At 46.2% G+C, this 17,283-nt stretch overlaps 1 protein-coding gene across 1 annotated transcript in view; it reads right to left on the reverse strand.

The window, feature by feature from the left end:
* The window catches only part of LOC122757386, a 40,821-nt gene continuing 23,538 nt past the window's right edge, over positions 1-17,283 (reverse strand). Inside the window, exon 3 of the mRNA XM_044009340.1 lies at positions 1-1,061. Within this exon, the coding sequence (XP_043865275.1) occupies positions 217-1,059 (843 nt within the window). The 5' untranslated portion in view covers positions 1,060-1,061 and the 3' untranslated portion in view covers positions 1-216. The remainder of the gene's footprint in view (positions 1,062-17,283) is intronic.

The following is a 17,283-nucleotide window of genomic DNA, read 5'->3' on the forward strand; positions in this document are numbered from 1 at the left end:
AAGGATAATTATCTTTGATCATGATTTTGTTGAGTTTTCTAAAATCAACGCACATTCTTAGGTCTCCTGTTTTTTTCATTACCAATACAATTGGCGAAGCATACTCTGAGCAACTAGGTTGTATGATGCCATCTCTAAGGTATTCGTCTAACATTATCTGTATATCTGTGCAGATTATTGGTAGGAACCTAAAAGGACCCACCCGAAGACGGTGTTCTAGGCCATGGGACGACCGTCAGTGCTGGGGACGATTCCTGGAAGGATGACGTGAGAATACACGTCAGCCCCCAGCACAACAGACACCGTACTGGGTCGAGCCCAATTGCCGTCGGCGAGCGTAATCCCAGCCGGATTGGCTGCGTGCTCGATCGACCGGATTGGCGTCCGGCAATTGAGCTGCGGGTCTAATTGCAGGATAGCATTAATATGGAAATCGGATGTTTTCGAACAGATGGTCGCCGTGCAAACCTCTCCCGGACCCACGCTAGTGGCGGAAAGACCCATGGCCCTTGCCAATGAAGCATGGATCCGAGTAGTAGGGCTACACGGATCGATCAACGCCCTCACATCGAAATTCTTCTGGTCCGTTTGCACAATGACAATTGCCGTGGGCAGGATGCTAACGGCCTTGTGCTGCATCAGCGTGCTCAGCGGCGGCGTAACTTCCCTCGTGGTGGTGGATGCTGCCTGGTGGCGTCGTCCTTTGCGGGATCCTTTTTGTGGTGCAGGTGTCCCGGCGAGGGCGGAGGAGGTGGGCCCGCTGATACGGGCTGCAGCGGGACGACGTCGCTGTCGGCGACGAGCTCCAGGCAGATGCAGCAGCGTGTGATGGCTCTGGCCACACGTCTTGCATTTGGCCTTGCTTCGGCAGGATTGCCCGGAGTGCTGGTGCGCCAGACAATTCGCGCAGTACTTATTAATTAGCACGGCGCGAAGACGTTTTTCGGCCGGAAGGCCCAGGAAACGCCTGCACTTCCGCAGAGCGTGGACCCCTCTACACACGCGGCATCGGAAAGAGTTGATGCCAAGTGTCTCCACGGATTGAACAGCTGATGGCATAGCTGAAAAGGAGAGATGTGCGGGGTGGTAAGTGGTGGAATTAGATGCACATACATGGTTAGTTGGACATCACAGCGGTGTTATCGTCCGTTGGTAGGATGACCAACTTATGGACGGGTCTACGGACAATGCCCCGGGAGGTGAGAATGTCCGCCACTTGGACCTTCCCATCATCTCCTGGGTGCGTGAGGTGGACACGGCCGAGCCGCCACTCGTTGATGGCGACATTGTCGTCTTTCACGATGACCATGTCGCCGACCTTCAAGTCACGTTGTGCGAATTGCCATTTGAGGATTTGCATCGTGAGGTCGGACTGAAGGACCGGGCCTGGATGAAGAATATCATTCAGGCTCTTCCCATTGGAAGATGGGCACGATGCATTGAACACCACCCTCACTTTGGTGGCAGGTAAAAGTTACTCACTGCAGGATTGCAATGTGAGAGCACTGGCCTCATATGACCCAAATCGAGATACTCTTGCAGGATAGCTTCGTATTCGGCCTTAAGTGTCGGATTCTTGGACAATCTGCTCTCATTCTTGAGAAACTGCCCCAGAGCGATGGATCGGGAGTGACCTAAGTCAGGGTGATCCGACTTGTCTCTCCGTGTGGTTCGGACAAAGTTATCCTCACACGCAGAGTCCGGCTCACTGGCTACCTTGGGGAGATTCTCCACCTCCCAAAATTTGGTGATGAGGTGGTCGAGTTTTTCATCGTGGAGAACGGTAACCCTAGTCGTGAAAGCGGAGGCTTCTTTGTGACTGGACCCGTAAGAATCCAGCCGAAGATTGTCTCTTGGCCTATAAGTGATCCGCAGAGGTTAGGGAGGAAAGCTGTTAATAGCATAATCGGGCTCTGTGGGGGAGAAGCAATCCTGTTAATGGGATCTGGCATTAACATTATCTGTAATTTTTCCTTTTCAGTGTATGATAACCTTCTTGGTGAACAGCTAAACGGTTTTGCTTTCTCAATTCACATTTGTTCTTAGGTTTCACTGGCTTTTCAGCAGCTACATATGCCACTTTCAGCAATCTAATTAGTTTTTCTCGTACATCATAACTAATGTTTTCACCGATAATATATGTCTCTTTTTCATTGTCTCCTTCAACCATATTAATTTGAAGCATCCTGTTTTCAAAATTATCGTCAAAAATGGTTTTGCTATTTATTTCCATTGACTTTTCTAAGCACTCTTTTGAACTGTCGTTCTCTTCTTTGCCTAATAATTTTTCTTCTAACTCTATATTATTTGACCATTTAGCTTACAATTTCTCTTCTAATTCTTCATTTTTTAACAATTTATCTAACAATTTCTCTTCTAATTCTTCATTTTCTAACAATTTTTTCTCTAACGTACTTAATTTTCCTTTTGCCGCATCATCGTTTTTTCTAAGTTTTGCTATAATAGGCTTCGATTCGACCAACGTGCTGGCTGTTCTTTCCACTGAAATCATCCTCAGAGCGTTTGGGTCAACGTACAAATTACAAGCTTCCATGAAATCCCTTCCTAAAATTACTCCCCACCTCATAGATTCATCAGACACAACTATTAACCAAACATTTTTTTTTTTTAACTTCTTGAAAACATGAACAAATGTTTTTCCAATAACATTCAACTGGCTTTCATTTAGCCCAAAGTAATTTTCTGCGTGTGCTTCAAGTTTTATTCCAAATGGAACACACGATTTTTTAATAAACGAAATGGGACTTCCTGAATCTATGAGGCATTCTGCAATAATTGACGTTTTATCTTTGGTCTTAAAATATATATTGACTAATCTTACGAAATTGTTTCATATATCATTCTTCCTCTGCGTGCATTGGTCCTTAGCGCCTAAGTGGTAATACGTACCCTTCTCCCTCTTGGGCTTCTGACAATCTCTTGCCCAATGTTCCTTATAGTTGCAGTTGAAGCAACGCGTCTCCTTCATTGCATTATCGAGCCTTAGTCCCACTGCTGTTGTCCATTTTCCTCCAGTAGATCGTTGCCGTGGCAGACGCACCTCTGCAAAAGCCCTTACCAATTTGCTGGGGTCTTCAAAGCACTGTATCCTGGCCTGCGCGCGTAAAACTGCATTTGGGATTCCTTCAATGAGACCATCCAGTAGCTCGTCTACATTTAAATGGGTTTCCCTTGCTAAACGTGTTTTTTCTTCATAATACAGGGTAAACTTCTCGTCGACATTCCATATACGTGCCCGACGCATTTCGGCCTTGGATATCTTGCTTTCGAATGCTGCTGCCAATCCATCCAGTAGTGTGCTCAACGGTTGTACAATCCTCGATGGATCCTCATGTATCCACTGCATGGCTTTCCCTTTTAATTTGGCCATGCACAGCAGCTTTTTTTTGCATGTCCGTTAGCTGATATAATAAGATACAGATAATAGACTCCTCCCCGGTGAATTCCGCCATAATTTCTTTAGCTAATTTGAACATCATTGACATCACCTCATCATTGTTCGTTTCATTTATTACGCAACTTTCACCGGCGCCCTTTTGGCGCGCGTCAGTAGCGCGTTCCTCGAATTCAGCTTCTGCATCGTTAATTTCGTCACGCTTGCTGTTGCCGTCTCTGTCAAAATGTCGTGTGTGAAAATTTTTTAGCTGCTTGTTCGCTGCGTCGATCTGCTCGCTTAGCTCTCGCAAAACTTCTTCGTTCCTGTCTATTTCCTCTTGTTGCATTTGCAATGTCTGAGATACTCCAGTTTGAGCTGAGTCCTCCTCACTCTGTTCCAATTCGGGGGCGCTGCCGCGCAAATTTGCGGACACGCCATTGAGGCGAGCGACAAGTTCAGTCTTGCACCCTTGGGTCGACAAGCCCAATGCAGCTAGCCAATTTTTTAACTGCACCACAGATACTTCGACTAGTCTTAAATTCATATTGTTTAACTTGAAAATTTGTGCACTTTATCCCACTTCTGAGATTGTAGTAGGCCTTTCACTTAATTTCTTTATTTCTTAATCTCTTAATTTCTTAATTTCACTCACGTCTTCTCTTGTTCACAATCCAGCTTAAAATGTATCGATCTACCTCCTCTTCTTCTATTACTCAAAATGGCACGTCACATATCGACAACCTCCCCAGCCACCGATATGGTTAACTATCGATAGATGTGTATCTATCGATGGTTAACCATAGTGCTGTTACTAGAGGTGTCAAACTATCGATGGCACTATCGCCACTATCGATGGTTGGGCACTATCGAGCGACTGAACTATCGATGATTCAATGTATCGATAGTGGACGATAATATCTTCAAAGGTGCGTGATTAATAATTATAATTTTTCCTAATTTTTTATCATAGCTTGCAAATGATGGTTGATCGTTTTTTCGAATATGCTCTGCTTCATAACATAACCGAAAGGATTGTGCAGACACAATCTCGCAATGAGCGTCACTCTTTGCTTTGTTTTGAATCGGTTTTGGTTAAGTGCTTCGCATTGACTCATTGGTGTGAGGATCTCAAATGAGTGTCGCGTAAAGAGTGTCGCTTACACAAAGCCTCTCAGCAAAAGACAGTTTGCCTAAAAACTCAACAGAAATGATCGTGTGCATGCAAATACATACATACATACAATAGATGATAAAAGTATTTTGACAACGCATTGCAAAAACTCTCTTGTTTATTATTTCAATTCATTTAACTCAAGCAAACGATCAGTGCTTGACTTGAGCGAAACGAAAACTGAAATAACTGTCTCGCTCAGAGCGCGAGCGAGCTAAATCATACGGGACAAAAACAATTTCTGTCTGAGTCTTTTTTATTGTGTGAGTGAATGACACTTATTTGCAGACAACAAAAATCGATCACTACAATAAAAACCATAACTTAATAGTATTTAGGATTTAACTTTTAAGTCAATTCAGCTTTTATCTTAAAATGTAATTTCTTAAAATTGAAGTGTTCAAATTTTTAAGGCTAAGAATCACGGTTTTTTATTGCGACTATCGACCACAATCGATGGTACTATCGACAGCTATCGATGGTTTAGAAATTACTATCGTCCTCAATCGATGGGGCCCACCATCGATAGTTTGTCACCTCTAGCTGTTACCTTTAATTTAATATAACATAGGCTAGTAGCCTGCTACACTATTGAGGATCTATGCATTGTCATTGAGAATTTACTCAGTAGGCATGATAACAGTGACAGTTTTCGGTCATGCTTTCATGTAAAAAAATTATTCATGCACATTTTATACGTGTTTTATTAGTATAAAAGGTACTGTTACTGTTTACCACCAAATGAGATGAGCGAAACTAGCAAAGACAATTGGAACGAAGAGAAGCGCGCAGACTCGTAGTCTACAGCCGTAGAGGAATTTACCGACTATGTCAACAAGTAAATCGAGCATTTACAGCACATTCCAAAGTGGTCATTGGTACATTGGACAAAGAATGCCCGCACTGCCCTGCCTTTAAATTTAAAAATGAGCCGATCGGGATGTGCTGCTCATCAGGAACTGATCTTCGCTGTTCTTGCAGTCAATGCGAAAATTCAATTCATGTTTTCAAATGACATCGTTTGGAGCAACGGAAATAGTTAAAAATACTGCTGCAAATGGTCAATAATTTAATTCCACATTAAAAATCAAAGGCCAAGTTTACCACAAAATCGGTTCATTGCTACCAATGCCAAACGAACCTTATAAATTTTTAGAAATTTACTTTATGGGAAGCGAGGACCTCGAACGCGCACTCGCCAATCCCGTGGATGTCCGTTGCAACTATAATCACCTCAATTCAACTTTTGGAACGCGCATCGTCAGCGAGTAGGACGCTCTGTTAAATGAGCTCAATGAATATTGTGCATTCCATTGCGCTGAGAGATTAATCTGAATTTTCTTTTAAATGTCAATATTATTATATAAATTAAGTATTCGAAAGCGGTTTTTGGATTTAAAAAACATTTATTCACTTTCGGAGTTGGATTAGAACTAAACCTAAGAATTATTATACAAGTACTATTTATATGAAAAATGCCGCTGCTGCTATTGGTGTCGCTGCTGTTGCTGCTGATAGGTGTCTTGTGACACGATGGCTCTCACGGTGTTGCTGATCGGTGCGCTGACTCGGCGCTCGTGGCGGAAATGCACACGTTGACCAGAATGTGTTTTAGCATTGATCTTATTATTATTGCTGACGATAGGCGCCCACGGTTGCGGTTGCGTTGCTGTTGTATTTTGCTGACAAAGCGCACGTGTCAAAAGTGCGTGCACTGGGCCGTGATATAATTGGGCCGGTGCAATGCCCTTTTGTATGGTCTGTCGTTATCCTTCCCCCCTTAGATGCGGACGTCCTCGGTCGCAATATAGAAAACTTGAGCATTTTCTCTCTTTTCTGCTTCGGATGTTGTGACTTGGCTTGTGGTGGCTGGGGTCTTCCGTTTTAGCAAGTATCCAACTACTGCCATTATTATCAGTAGGGTTCCAGAGAGTGTTATATTGATTGTTGCTTTCATATCGTTGCTGTTCTTTAGGGTTTCTAATTTCTTCGTGTTGATTAGATTTATTTCCTTGAGCATTTGCAGTGAAAGGACTTCATCGATCTTGTTTGTTTCCGCCATGATTTGAAATAGCGGTGGGGTGGCTTCTGCGAAGGACATTACTTTTGATTCGTATATGTCATCTTCGATGCGTATCGTGGAGTTTTCGAATTGTACCAGTAAGGTAGCATGGAGTTCTACTTCCTCTTCGTCGATCTTGATTGATCCATTGAAATCGTTGTTCGTGATTGGGTACGTGTTGATTGTTGATAACACGGCAGTTTGGAGGTTGGCTTTTTAATAGTGGCAGAGTACAAGTATCATTTCTTAAATCGACTAACTTATTCTTATTACAATTTTTTTTCCATTATGTGACTCACATGAGTCTCTTATAGCATAGATTGCATTTTCGCATTTTACAATATTTTCGAATTTTACTTCATTGATATAATTTTTTCTTTTAATTGGCTTAATTAACATGGTTGTACAAACTTCATTTGAGATTAAAGGTATGTTGATTATATAGAGTATATTACTTGCGATTTTTATTTGGCTAAATTCTAACAATTCTTCTGCATTAAAGAACATGATTTTTTCTCTTTCTAGTATCTGCTCTATTATTTTGACTTCGGATTCTGACAATATTATTGAGTTTCATCACTCTTAACTGTGGTTTCTGTACTATTGACTTCGTTTATTGGATTCCTTGATAAAGCGTCTGCAACTACGTTAGTGGTTTATACTTTAACTCGTAATTGAACTCTTCTAAGTAACTCTTCCAACGTTTTAATTTCCCGTTTTGATTTTTATTACTTAGAGCAACGGTTATTGGTTGCTGGTCTGTGAATTCAATAACTTTGGCAGTTCCATAAAAGTAAATTCGAAGGTTTTGCAATGCCCAAACTATGGCTAGCATTTCCTTTTCGTTTGTTGCATAGTTCTCCTCTGTTTTTGACAATGTTCGTGATATAAAAGTGTAAAGAAGTGATTTCAATGGCCGGGGTACAACTCTCAGTCTTCCCCAGGTTCCTTTACAAGAATATTTGTAAATTGCCGAGACCAGAGAAATGGCCAATGGCCGAGCTATCCGTGATTGGGGCACAAGAAACTTGAAAGCTTGAAAACTTGATAACGTATAACGCTCAGAAGCGGGATAACTATGGCACACATGCCATTCATGCAGCCACACTGACCACCACTATGAACCAGCCCTGGTGTATAACACACAGTGCTGAGGAAACGCGTGATGCCTGCCGTATGCTGCGATTGAATGCCTAGAGGACGATGGCCCAGCCTCGGGAATAACCGCGTGGACCGCCACCTCGACTCGGCTCTGGCGTATAACGTTCAGCGCCGCGTCGCATTGCACCCGCTATGTGCTGGTGCGCCACACTGGGTACTCCCGAGAACCGATAGGCCGCCCTCGCCACCGACAACCAACCAGTGTGTCGTCTCAGCTATGGTGCATAACACACATAACACTCGGAGCTGGGTCACACTGCACCCACTATGTGCCATGGCCGGTTGTCTCGAAAGCTAACCCCAGCCTATCTTGCCTCCAGCCACGCGGATTCCCCACGATCCCGCTCCGGTATATGACACTTGGCGTGGAATAGTGTGACCAATGTCGCGGGCGGCGGCGAGACACCTATGGCCAACCCCGGAGGGCAGAACGTCGTCGGCTTCCCAGTCCAAATTCTGGCGTATAACGCCCGGAATCTTTCATGCGTCCCCGCCGCGCCCTGACTCCCGGAGTTGACCAGTTGCTGGTCCCCTCGCACACGTTCCCTTGCCAACTCAGCCTGGGCGTATAACACTCCGGGCTGAGCTGTGCCACCCTCATTGGGCCGCGGTGCGGTGCCTGGAAACAAGTGGTTTCTCACGTCGGGCTCTGGCGTATGACACTCAGAGTCTTCAGTGTGATTCCACTGCCTCCCATCTAGAATCCGAAAAATCTTCCCCACGAAGCTACGCAACACCACCCCGTTCTCGCCCGCAGCCAAACGGGTTGCTGCCATGATGCGGCCCTGGCGTATAACGCTCAGTGTCGGATTGTGTAGCTCCCGTCGAGCTGTGGTGAGACACTCAGTTGTCAGCGGTTTCTCGCTTTGGGATTCTGGCGTATAACGCTCAGAGGACCTCGGTGTGACTCCGCTGCTCCGAGCCTAGAGTTGGCAGCGCCCATTCCAGACGACACGGAAAGCAAACTAACTCTCGAAGCGTAGCCACACTGACCATTATTGCCAGCCGGCTCTGGCGTATAACGCTCAGAATCGGGTTGTGTGACTCTCGCCAGGCTACGGTAGGATTCTTGGGTGCAGGCGGTTTCTTACGTCAGACTCTGGCGTATAACGCTCAGAGCCTTCGGCGCGATTCCGCTGCACCGAACCCCGAATTGGCCGAATAATTGATCTAATTACATTTTCGGCAATTAGCGCTAAGCCTTTGCTGCACAGAGTTTCTGCCTGCGGCGGCGTCGCTGCGTCTAGGCGCTGAGAAAGAGCTATGCAATTGCGTTGCATTGGCATTCGTTATGTTTAAGTGGAGCTTTCGCTATCGATCTTGCTTCGCGCTCCTTGTTCTTTGCTGCTGCTTTACGTTTAAAAGCGTAAGAGCTTTCAATTCTGCTCGCCGTGACGTCGCTGTTTGCAATGCGTGAGAGTTTCTTGGTGCAGTTTGCGCTCTTAATTATTTCGAATGCGTGCATTACTCTTATGCTCTTTATCGCAAACGCGTCAACGACGACGCAAGAGATGCGCCGTTAGATTTTCAAAATTGTATTCTGTCCGCGTCCGTTTTGTCGTTGTTGTTGTTCGTTGCAACGCTATTGCTCCCTTGCTTGTTTTTGTTGTTATTGGTGTTTTTGCGTGTTCTTCGATGCGTGGTGCAGGCTGTACTCGATTGCCGTTTTTTTTTTTTTTTTTTTTGTGGGTGTCGTTTTCTGTTGCTGTCCGTTTGTCATTGTCACCGTTCGATATTGCGTCGTTTTATTGTTGCTGTTGCCATGCAGACTACCTTATGCTATGAATACAACGGGTATAACTAACTTGCTTAAGATAAACATATGTAATTTCCTTTCCACTATGTTATTGAGATAAAAAATAAAGGGGACAGTTTTTTCCGGGGTTGGGGGACGAAAATGTGATTCTTCACAACTCCCCCCTTGCCGAGGGGATAGTCCGCGAGTTCGTCGACTGGTGGCCCGGTGCGGTTCCGGCTGATTCGGTAGCGGTGTCCAATATGGAGGAGGTTGCTCTGCGCAACAGAACAAGCTCAACCCATTTGCTGAAGTGGTCAAATAGAATCAATAGCATCGTATGTCCGGACTTAGAGCGGGGATGTGGTCCCACGAAATCTGCGCATACCATGTGGAATGGCTCCATTATCTGGCGGGTCAGCATCTTGCCTGCCGCCTGTCGTTGACTGACCTTGTATTGTTGACACGTCGGGCAATGCCGAACGTGGATGGCCACATTTCGGAAGTAGCCAGGCCAGTAGTAGCGCTGCGCTACTCTCGTCGCTGTCTTTCTTATCCCCAGGTGGCCTGCCGTTGGTTGGTCGTGACACTCTCGAAGGACTCTAGCTCGAGAATCCCGCGGGATGCAAAGTTTCCGGTGGTCGTGTAATTCACTTCTGGTGGGGCTAGTCGTCGACTGGCATATGCCACCACCCTTTCCTGTCCATCCTCCACTTGTGTTAGTACGGCTCCCAAGCCATGATCGCTAGCGTCCGTTTGCAGGGTGAAAGGCTTGTTGAAATCTGGACATGCCAACAATGGCGCTTCTGTCAATTTCTGTTTCAAATCCTCGAACGCGGCCTGTTGCGGGGTACCCCATTCCCACTTATACTCCTTTTTCAGGAGTGCGGTCATTGGCTGTACCACATCGGCGAAATTTGGGACGAACCGCCGGTACCATGATGCTAGTCCGACGCACTGTCGGAGCTCCTTCACGGTGGTGGGTGGCTCCAGATTCTGCACAGCTAGGATTTTGTCCGGGTCGGTGTGGATTCCCCGGTCGCTGATTACGTGTCCCAGGTAAATAATACTTTTCCTGAAGAATGCGCATTTGTCCGGGTTGAGCCTAAGGTTGGCCGGAATACTTCCCGCAAGACTCGCATATGTTCCTTAAGAGGCTCTGCTACCACCACGATGTCGTCCAGGTAAGCGAATGCGTTAGGTTCCATTTCGGGCCCGATGATACTGTCCAAAGCGCGTTGGAAGGTGGCTGGAGCGGAATGCAACCCGAACGGCATTACTTTCCAGTGGAAAAGGCCTCGTCCCGGTACCGTAAACGCCGTACACTCCCGACTCTCCTTAGCCATCGGAATTTGCCGATAGCCATTTTTTAGATCCAGCGTCGATATATAATTAGCGTGCCGCAGTTTTTCCAGGATGTGCGTCATTCTGGGGAGTGGGTACGCATCGGGAATGGATCGCTCATTTAGTTGCCGTTAGTCCACGCACATGCGCCATTTGTTGTTCTTCTTCCGTACTAATACTATCGGCGCACTGTGGGGACTTCGTGAAGGTTCGATACAGTCCTGTGCCAGCAACTCATCTATTTGCTCGTTGATGATCTTTTGCATGGCTGGATTCTTTGGATAATAACGTTGTTTGATGGGTCGGTCATCTTTCATAGTTATTTATCCGCGATGTTGGTGGTCCCTTTGAGCTCATAGAATCGGTCGAGCTCTTCCGTCAAAAACGCTACTTCTGGGTTATCCATGACTGGGTTCTCTACGTCCTGGCCTGTGGGTAGGTTCTCCGGAATTGGTTCGTGTACTTCCCTTTTCCTCCTCATCGGGGTACCTGCTGCCTGGTCCTCGGGTTCCTCGTTCTGTCCTGTCTGGGTGACTGAGGTTGTCGGAGTGCCGTCATGTTGATTTCCCGTCGATGTGGGCCGAAGGGAGACTCCTCGGTGGACCGCCGGTGTAGTCGTCTGAACCTCCTCTCTAATGATCGCTCGATGTTTCCCGCACTGGATAGTGGTCTGCATGGCTGCCATATAGTCCATACCTAAGATTAGCTCGTCCACTAACGTCGGCAAGACGAGTATCGGGATCGTGACTCCCCGAGCTCCCCAGCCTTATGTCGGCTGTAACGGTGCGGTCAATTTCGCGCGACTCGAGTGCAAACACCCCCGGCTACATACGCTAATTTCAACCTCTTTGCCGTATCCGCCCCGACGAAGCTCCTTGTCGCCCCTGTGTCGATGGTGCCATCCAGCTGGTGTCCATTGACCACCACCGTCGCGACAATTCGACCCTTTTGTATTTCAGGGTGTTTCTTGTGGTTAAAACAAAACGTAGTCCTTGGCCCGCTGTTTTTGTTGATAGTCCTTGACGATAGTTTAATGGTTCCCCGACGATAGTTGATCTACTCCTAGCCGATAGTTGAGAGCCCCGACGATGACTGATACCTACCGAGGATAGTTGGCTTACGACGATGACTGATACCCCCCGATGATGGTTGGTTTACGACGGTGACTGATACCCCACGACGATGGTGTGATTGTCAAACGACGATAGTTTACTTTCCACGATGCTAATACTTGGGGTGTACCACGACGATAATCCGCATCCCCCGATGATTATTTATCCTCCACGATTAATTCCTTGAATATCCCACGATGATAATTTAAACTCCACGAGGAATTCCTTGAATATTCCACGATGATAATTCCTCGAGTATTCCCCGATGGTGATTTCTTGAATATCCCACGATGATAATTCCACGACGATGATTCCAGTTAATTCTTTGAATATCCCACGATGGTGAATTTTTGAATATCCCACGATGATAATTCCACGATGATGATTCCAGTTAATTCCTTGAACATCCCACGATGAATTCCTTGCAAATAATTTCTTCGATGTCCTACGATGATAATTTTCTTGACGAATTCCTCCGCTGGGGTGTGTGCGCGTCGAGCGTTGGTAGAAGAGTGTTCCCCTGTTATGTTGCGCTCGCTGCTTTTATACTCTTCGTCGATGCCTCGTGTCTCCGATGCTGCCGAGTTCGGTTCGGCTATTCTGTCCGATCTCTCTCTCTCTCTGTCCGTCGTCTGTCTCTCCCTAACGGTGCCGTCACGTGCTATTTTCTCTGGCGCTCTCGAATGAGTTTTCGATGCCTCATAGTCGCCATTTTGCCGTTTCACCGGCCATTTTGCCTCTATTCGGTTCTAGGTTGTCGCTATTTTCATGGTTCACCTACTGCCTAGTTTTTTTTTTCTCAAATTTCTGGGGCCTTATGTGGTTCTTTCCAACGGGGCTTTAATCCCAGAAAGAAACCATCCTCATTAATCCCGGGTCCCTGCTCGGGCGCCACTTGTAAAGAAGTGATTTCAATGGCCGGGGTACAACTCTCAGTCTTCCCCAGGTTCCTTTACAAGAATATTTGTAAATTGCCGAGACCAGAGAAATGGCCGAAATGGCCGAGCTATCCGTGATTGGGGCACAAGAAACTTGAAAGCTTGAAAGCGTGAAAACTCGAAAACTTGAAAGCTTGAAACTTGGAGAACGGAAGCAAATTACAGTCCCTCTCTGGCGTATAACGCTCAGAAGCGGGATAACTATGGCACACATGCCATTCACGCAGCCACACTGACCACCACTATGACCCAGCCTTGGTGTATAACACACAGTGCTGGGGAAACGCGTGATGCCTGCCGTATGCTGCGATTGAATGCCTAGAGGACGATGGCCCAGCCTCGGGAATAACCGCGTGGACCGCCACCTCGACTCGGCTCTGGCGTATAACGTTCAGCGCCGCGTCGCATTGCACCCGCTATGTGTTGGTGCGCCACACTGGGTACTCCCGAGAACCGATAGGCCGCCCTCGCCACCGACAACCGACCAGTGTGTCGTCTCAGCTATGGTGCATAACACTCGGAGCTGGGTCACACTGCACCCACTATGTGCCATGGCCGGTTGTCTCGAAAGCTAACCCCAGCCTATCTTGCCTCCAGCCACGCGGATTCCCCACGATCCCGCTCCGGTATATGACACTCGGCGTGGAATAGTGTGACCAATGTCGCGGGCGGCGGCGAGACACCTATGGCCAACCCCGGAGGGCAGAACGTCGTCGGCTTCCCAGTCCAGATTCTGGCGTATAACGCCCGGAATCTTTCATGCGTCCCCGCCGCGCCCTGACTCCCGGAGTTGACCAGTTGCTGGTCCCCTCGCACACGTTCCCCTGCCTCTCAACGCGCAGCCAAGCCAGCCGTGGTTACAACCCAGCCTGGGCGTATAACACTCCGGGCTGAGCTGTGCCACCCTCACTGGGCCGCGGTGCGGTGCCTGGAAACCAGTAGTTTCTCACGTCGGGCTCTGGCGTATGGCACTCAGAGTCTTCAGTGTGATTCCACTGTATCCCACCTAGAATCCGAAAAATCTTCCCCACGAAGCTACGCAACACCACCCCGTTCTCGCCCGCAGCCAAACGGGTTGCTGCCAGTGTCAGTGTCGGATTGTGTAGCTCCCGTCGTGCTGTGGTGAGACACTCAGTTGTCAGCGGTTTCTCGCTTTGGGATTCTGGCGTATAACGCTCAGAGGACCTCGGCGTGACTCCGCTGCTCCGTGCCTAGAGTTGGCAGCGCCCATTCCAGACGACACGGAAAGCAAACTAACTCTCGAAGCGTAGCCACACTGACCATTATTGCCAGCCGGCTCTGGCGTATAACGCTCAGAATCGGGTTGTGTGACTCTCGCCAGGCTACGGTAAGATTCTTGGGTGCAGGCGGTTTCTTACGTCAGACTCTGGCGTATAACGCTCAGAGCCTTCGGCGCGATTCCGCTGCACCGAACCCCGAATTGGCCAACCTCGTTCACGAAGACACACGCGGCAATCCCTCTCTCGACGCGTACCCAAACCGGAGGCCCCCGCAATCCGGCTCTGGCGTATAACGCTCATAACCAGGTCGTGCCGTCCCGGCAGGCTACGGCGACACACGAGTCACCGAGTCAGGGAAGGCAGTAGGCCGGCGGCTCGCATTCCACGCCCTGGCTCAGAGTCCTTCATGCAATCACCGTCGTCCACTGCCTCCCAAACGCGGCGACTCGTTTTTCGCACTACTATCAATTCACTAACTTATGTTATGTATTTTATGTTTTCACAATTTATTTCACTTTCACTTAAACTTTAACTCTAATTCCTCGAAACTCGCTATAGGCCCCACCATAAGGCACTCTTACGACAAAAAAAAAAACAACAAAATATTAACGGGTGGGAATGTAATTCCCGTCGGTTTACCGGCGAGCTCTGTCCGCGTCACTGTCCATAGTCTATAATTTTATTATTTTCCGCTGACGTCCGTCTGCTACGTGGGTCCAAAGATAAGTGATCTAATTAAATTTTCGGCAATTGGCGCTAAGCCTTTGTTGCTCAGAGCTTCTGCCTGCGGCGGCGTCGCTGCGTTTAGGCGCTGAGAAAGAGCTATGCAATTGCGTTGCATTGGCATTCGCTATGTTTAAGCGGAGCTTTCGCTATCGATCTTGCTTCGCGCTCCTCGTTATTTGCTGCTGCCTTACGTTTAAAAGCGTAAGTTTGCATTGCGTGAGAGTTTCTTGGTGCAGTTTTCGCTCTTAATTATTTCGAATGCGTGCATTACTCTTATGCTCTTTATCGCAAACGCGTCAACGACGACGCAAGAGATGCGCCGTTAGATTTCCAAAATTGTATTCTGTCCGCGTCCGTTTTGTCGTTGTTGTTGTTCGTTGCAACGCTATTACTCCCTTGCTTGTTTTTGTTGTTATTGGTGTTTTTCGATGCGTGGTGCAGGCTGTACTCGATTGCCGTTTTTTTTTTTTTTTTTTTTGTGGGTGTCGTTTTCTGTTGCTGTCCGTTTGTCATTGTCACCGTTCGATATTGCGTCGTTTTATTGTTGCTGTTGCCATGCAGACTACCCTACGCTATGAATACGACGGGTATATCTAAATTGCTTAAGATAAACATATGTGTTATGTAATGCTTCACAAAAGTAATGGGTCTGCCTTCTTGTTCAAGGACTGCACCGATTGCGTAATTCGAAGCATCGGTTATTAGGTGGAATTCTTTAGAGAAGTTTGGGTATTTTAAAATTACGTCATTAGAACAAAGAGTTTGCTTTATTTTATTGAATGCAGTCACACCTCAACTCCCGCAGAGATAAGACGTGTCGCAATACATTAAAACTCGCTTAACGCCAGTGCATCTAAAAGTATTAGTAAAACTCTTCAAACAAAACTCAAACACAAAAGAAAACAAAGACAAAAACAAATCGCACGTTGCAAACCGTTAAGCCGGGCTTCAGCCCAACAACAACAAACATGCTCGATCCACCAGACATACACAAAATCAACAGAAACAACAACACACAACTGGGCGAACCGAAATATATAATACTAAAACGCGATGATAACTGCACATTCGAAAAACTGTCTCCCTTTATAATCAAAAAAACAATAGACTACACTTGCGGAGGTGAAGTCGAATCTTGCAAAAAAAACAAGAGACGGCTCGCTCCTAGTAAAGACCAAAAACAAACTGCAAGCTATAAAACTATTAAAGCTAACTAAAATGACAGACTTCAACATTATCGCATCAGAACACAAAGCATTAAATTTCACAAAAGGAGTTATCTATTGCAACGAACTAAGGGACATAGACGAAAACGATATATTACAAGAATTAAAACCACAAAAGGTAACAGAAGTTAAAAAAATATTTAAAAAACAATCAAACGCTGCCCACCAAACAACAAACACTGCAGACAATAACGTCAAACTTACCGAAACAGGGCTTATTACGTTAACGTTCGCAACACTTAAACTACCAGAAACCATCAGAATCGGATACGAAACCGTACGGATCCGGCCATACATACCACTTCCACTCAGATGCAAAAACTGCCTTCGCTTTGGTCACCCTACTTCAGCCTGCAAAAACTCAGAATCATGCAAAAACTGCTCTGAACAAACACACACAAACGGAATCGAACAATGCAAGAACATCAAAAAATGCCTTAACTGCAAAAATAACCCTGAAATCGACCATCAACACTCACCTCTCGATCGACAATGCCCCACATTCCGCAAACAACAAGAATTAACAGCTATAAAAATAACCGAAAAAGTGGATCACAAAACAGCACTTAACATATACTTTACAAGACACAGTCAACAACTGGGAAACACATATGCTAAAATACTCACACTCCCGACTGCACACACAGGAAACACCCGTCCAACCAACACACTCTCCAGGAATCTAAACACATACTCAGAAGACTGCTCGCTACAACCATCAACTTCCACACCAATATCGATTTACAATCCACCAGCCAACTCAATAAAAGTAACAGAAACACGATCAATGCACCAAAAAGAACATAATAATCAACAGACTACAACAGAGGACATGGAAACCGACTGTAATCTGGCAAACACAACATATACATCACAACAGACCAGCAATCTAAAATTAAAAATATTTTCTAAAGATCCCAAAACTAACACCCTCTCTACCAATTTTAAATCCACAAAAACAAAGACAAAACCCAAAACTTTAACTAAGAACCAACAAACAAACAACAGCGATAGTGAATCTATATAAACAAAGTAGCTAAATCAACTTAAAACTTAAACACTTAAACACTCTTAGATACTTAAACACGAAAACTTATACTTATTTATAGCAATGCTTAAGATTTTACAATGGAACATAAAAGGATACACTAACAACTACAACGAACTCCT

The sequence above is a fragment of the Drosophila mojavensis genome, unplaced genomic scaffold (assembly GCF_018153725.1).
Source record: "Drosophila mojavensis isolate 15081-1352.22 unplaced genomic scaffold, ASM1815372v1 contig_72, whole genome shotgun sequence".
Classification (NCBI taxonomy): Eukaryota; Metazoa; Arthropoda; class Insecta; order Diptera; family Drosophilidae; genus Drosophila; species Drosophila mojavensis.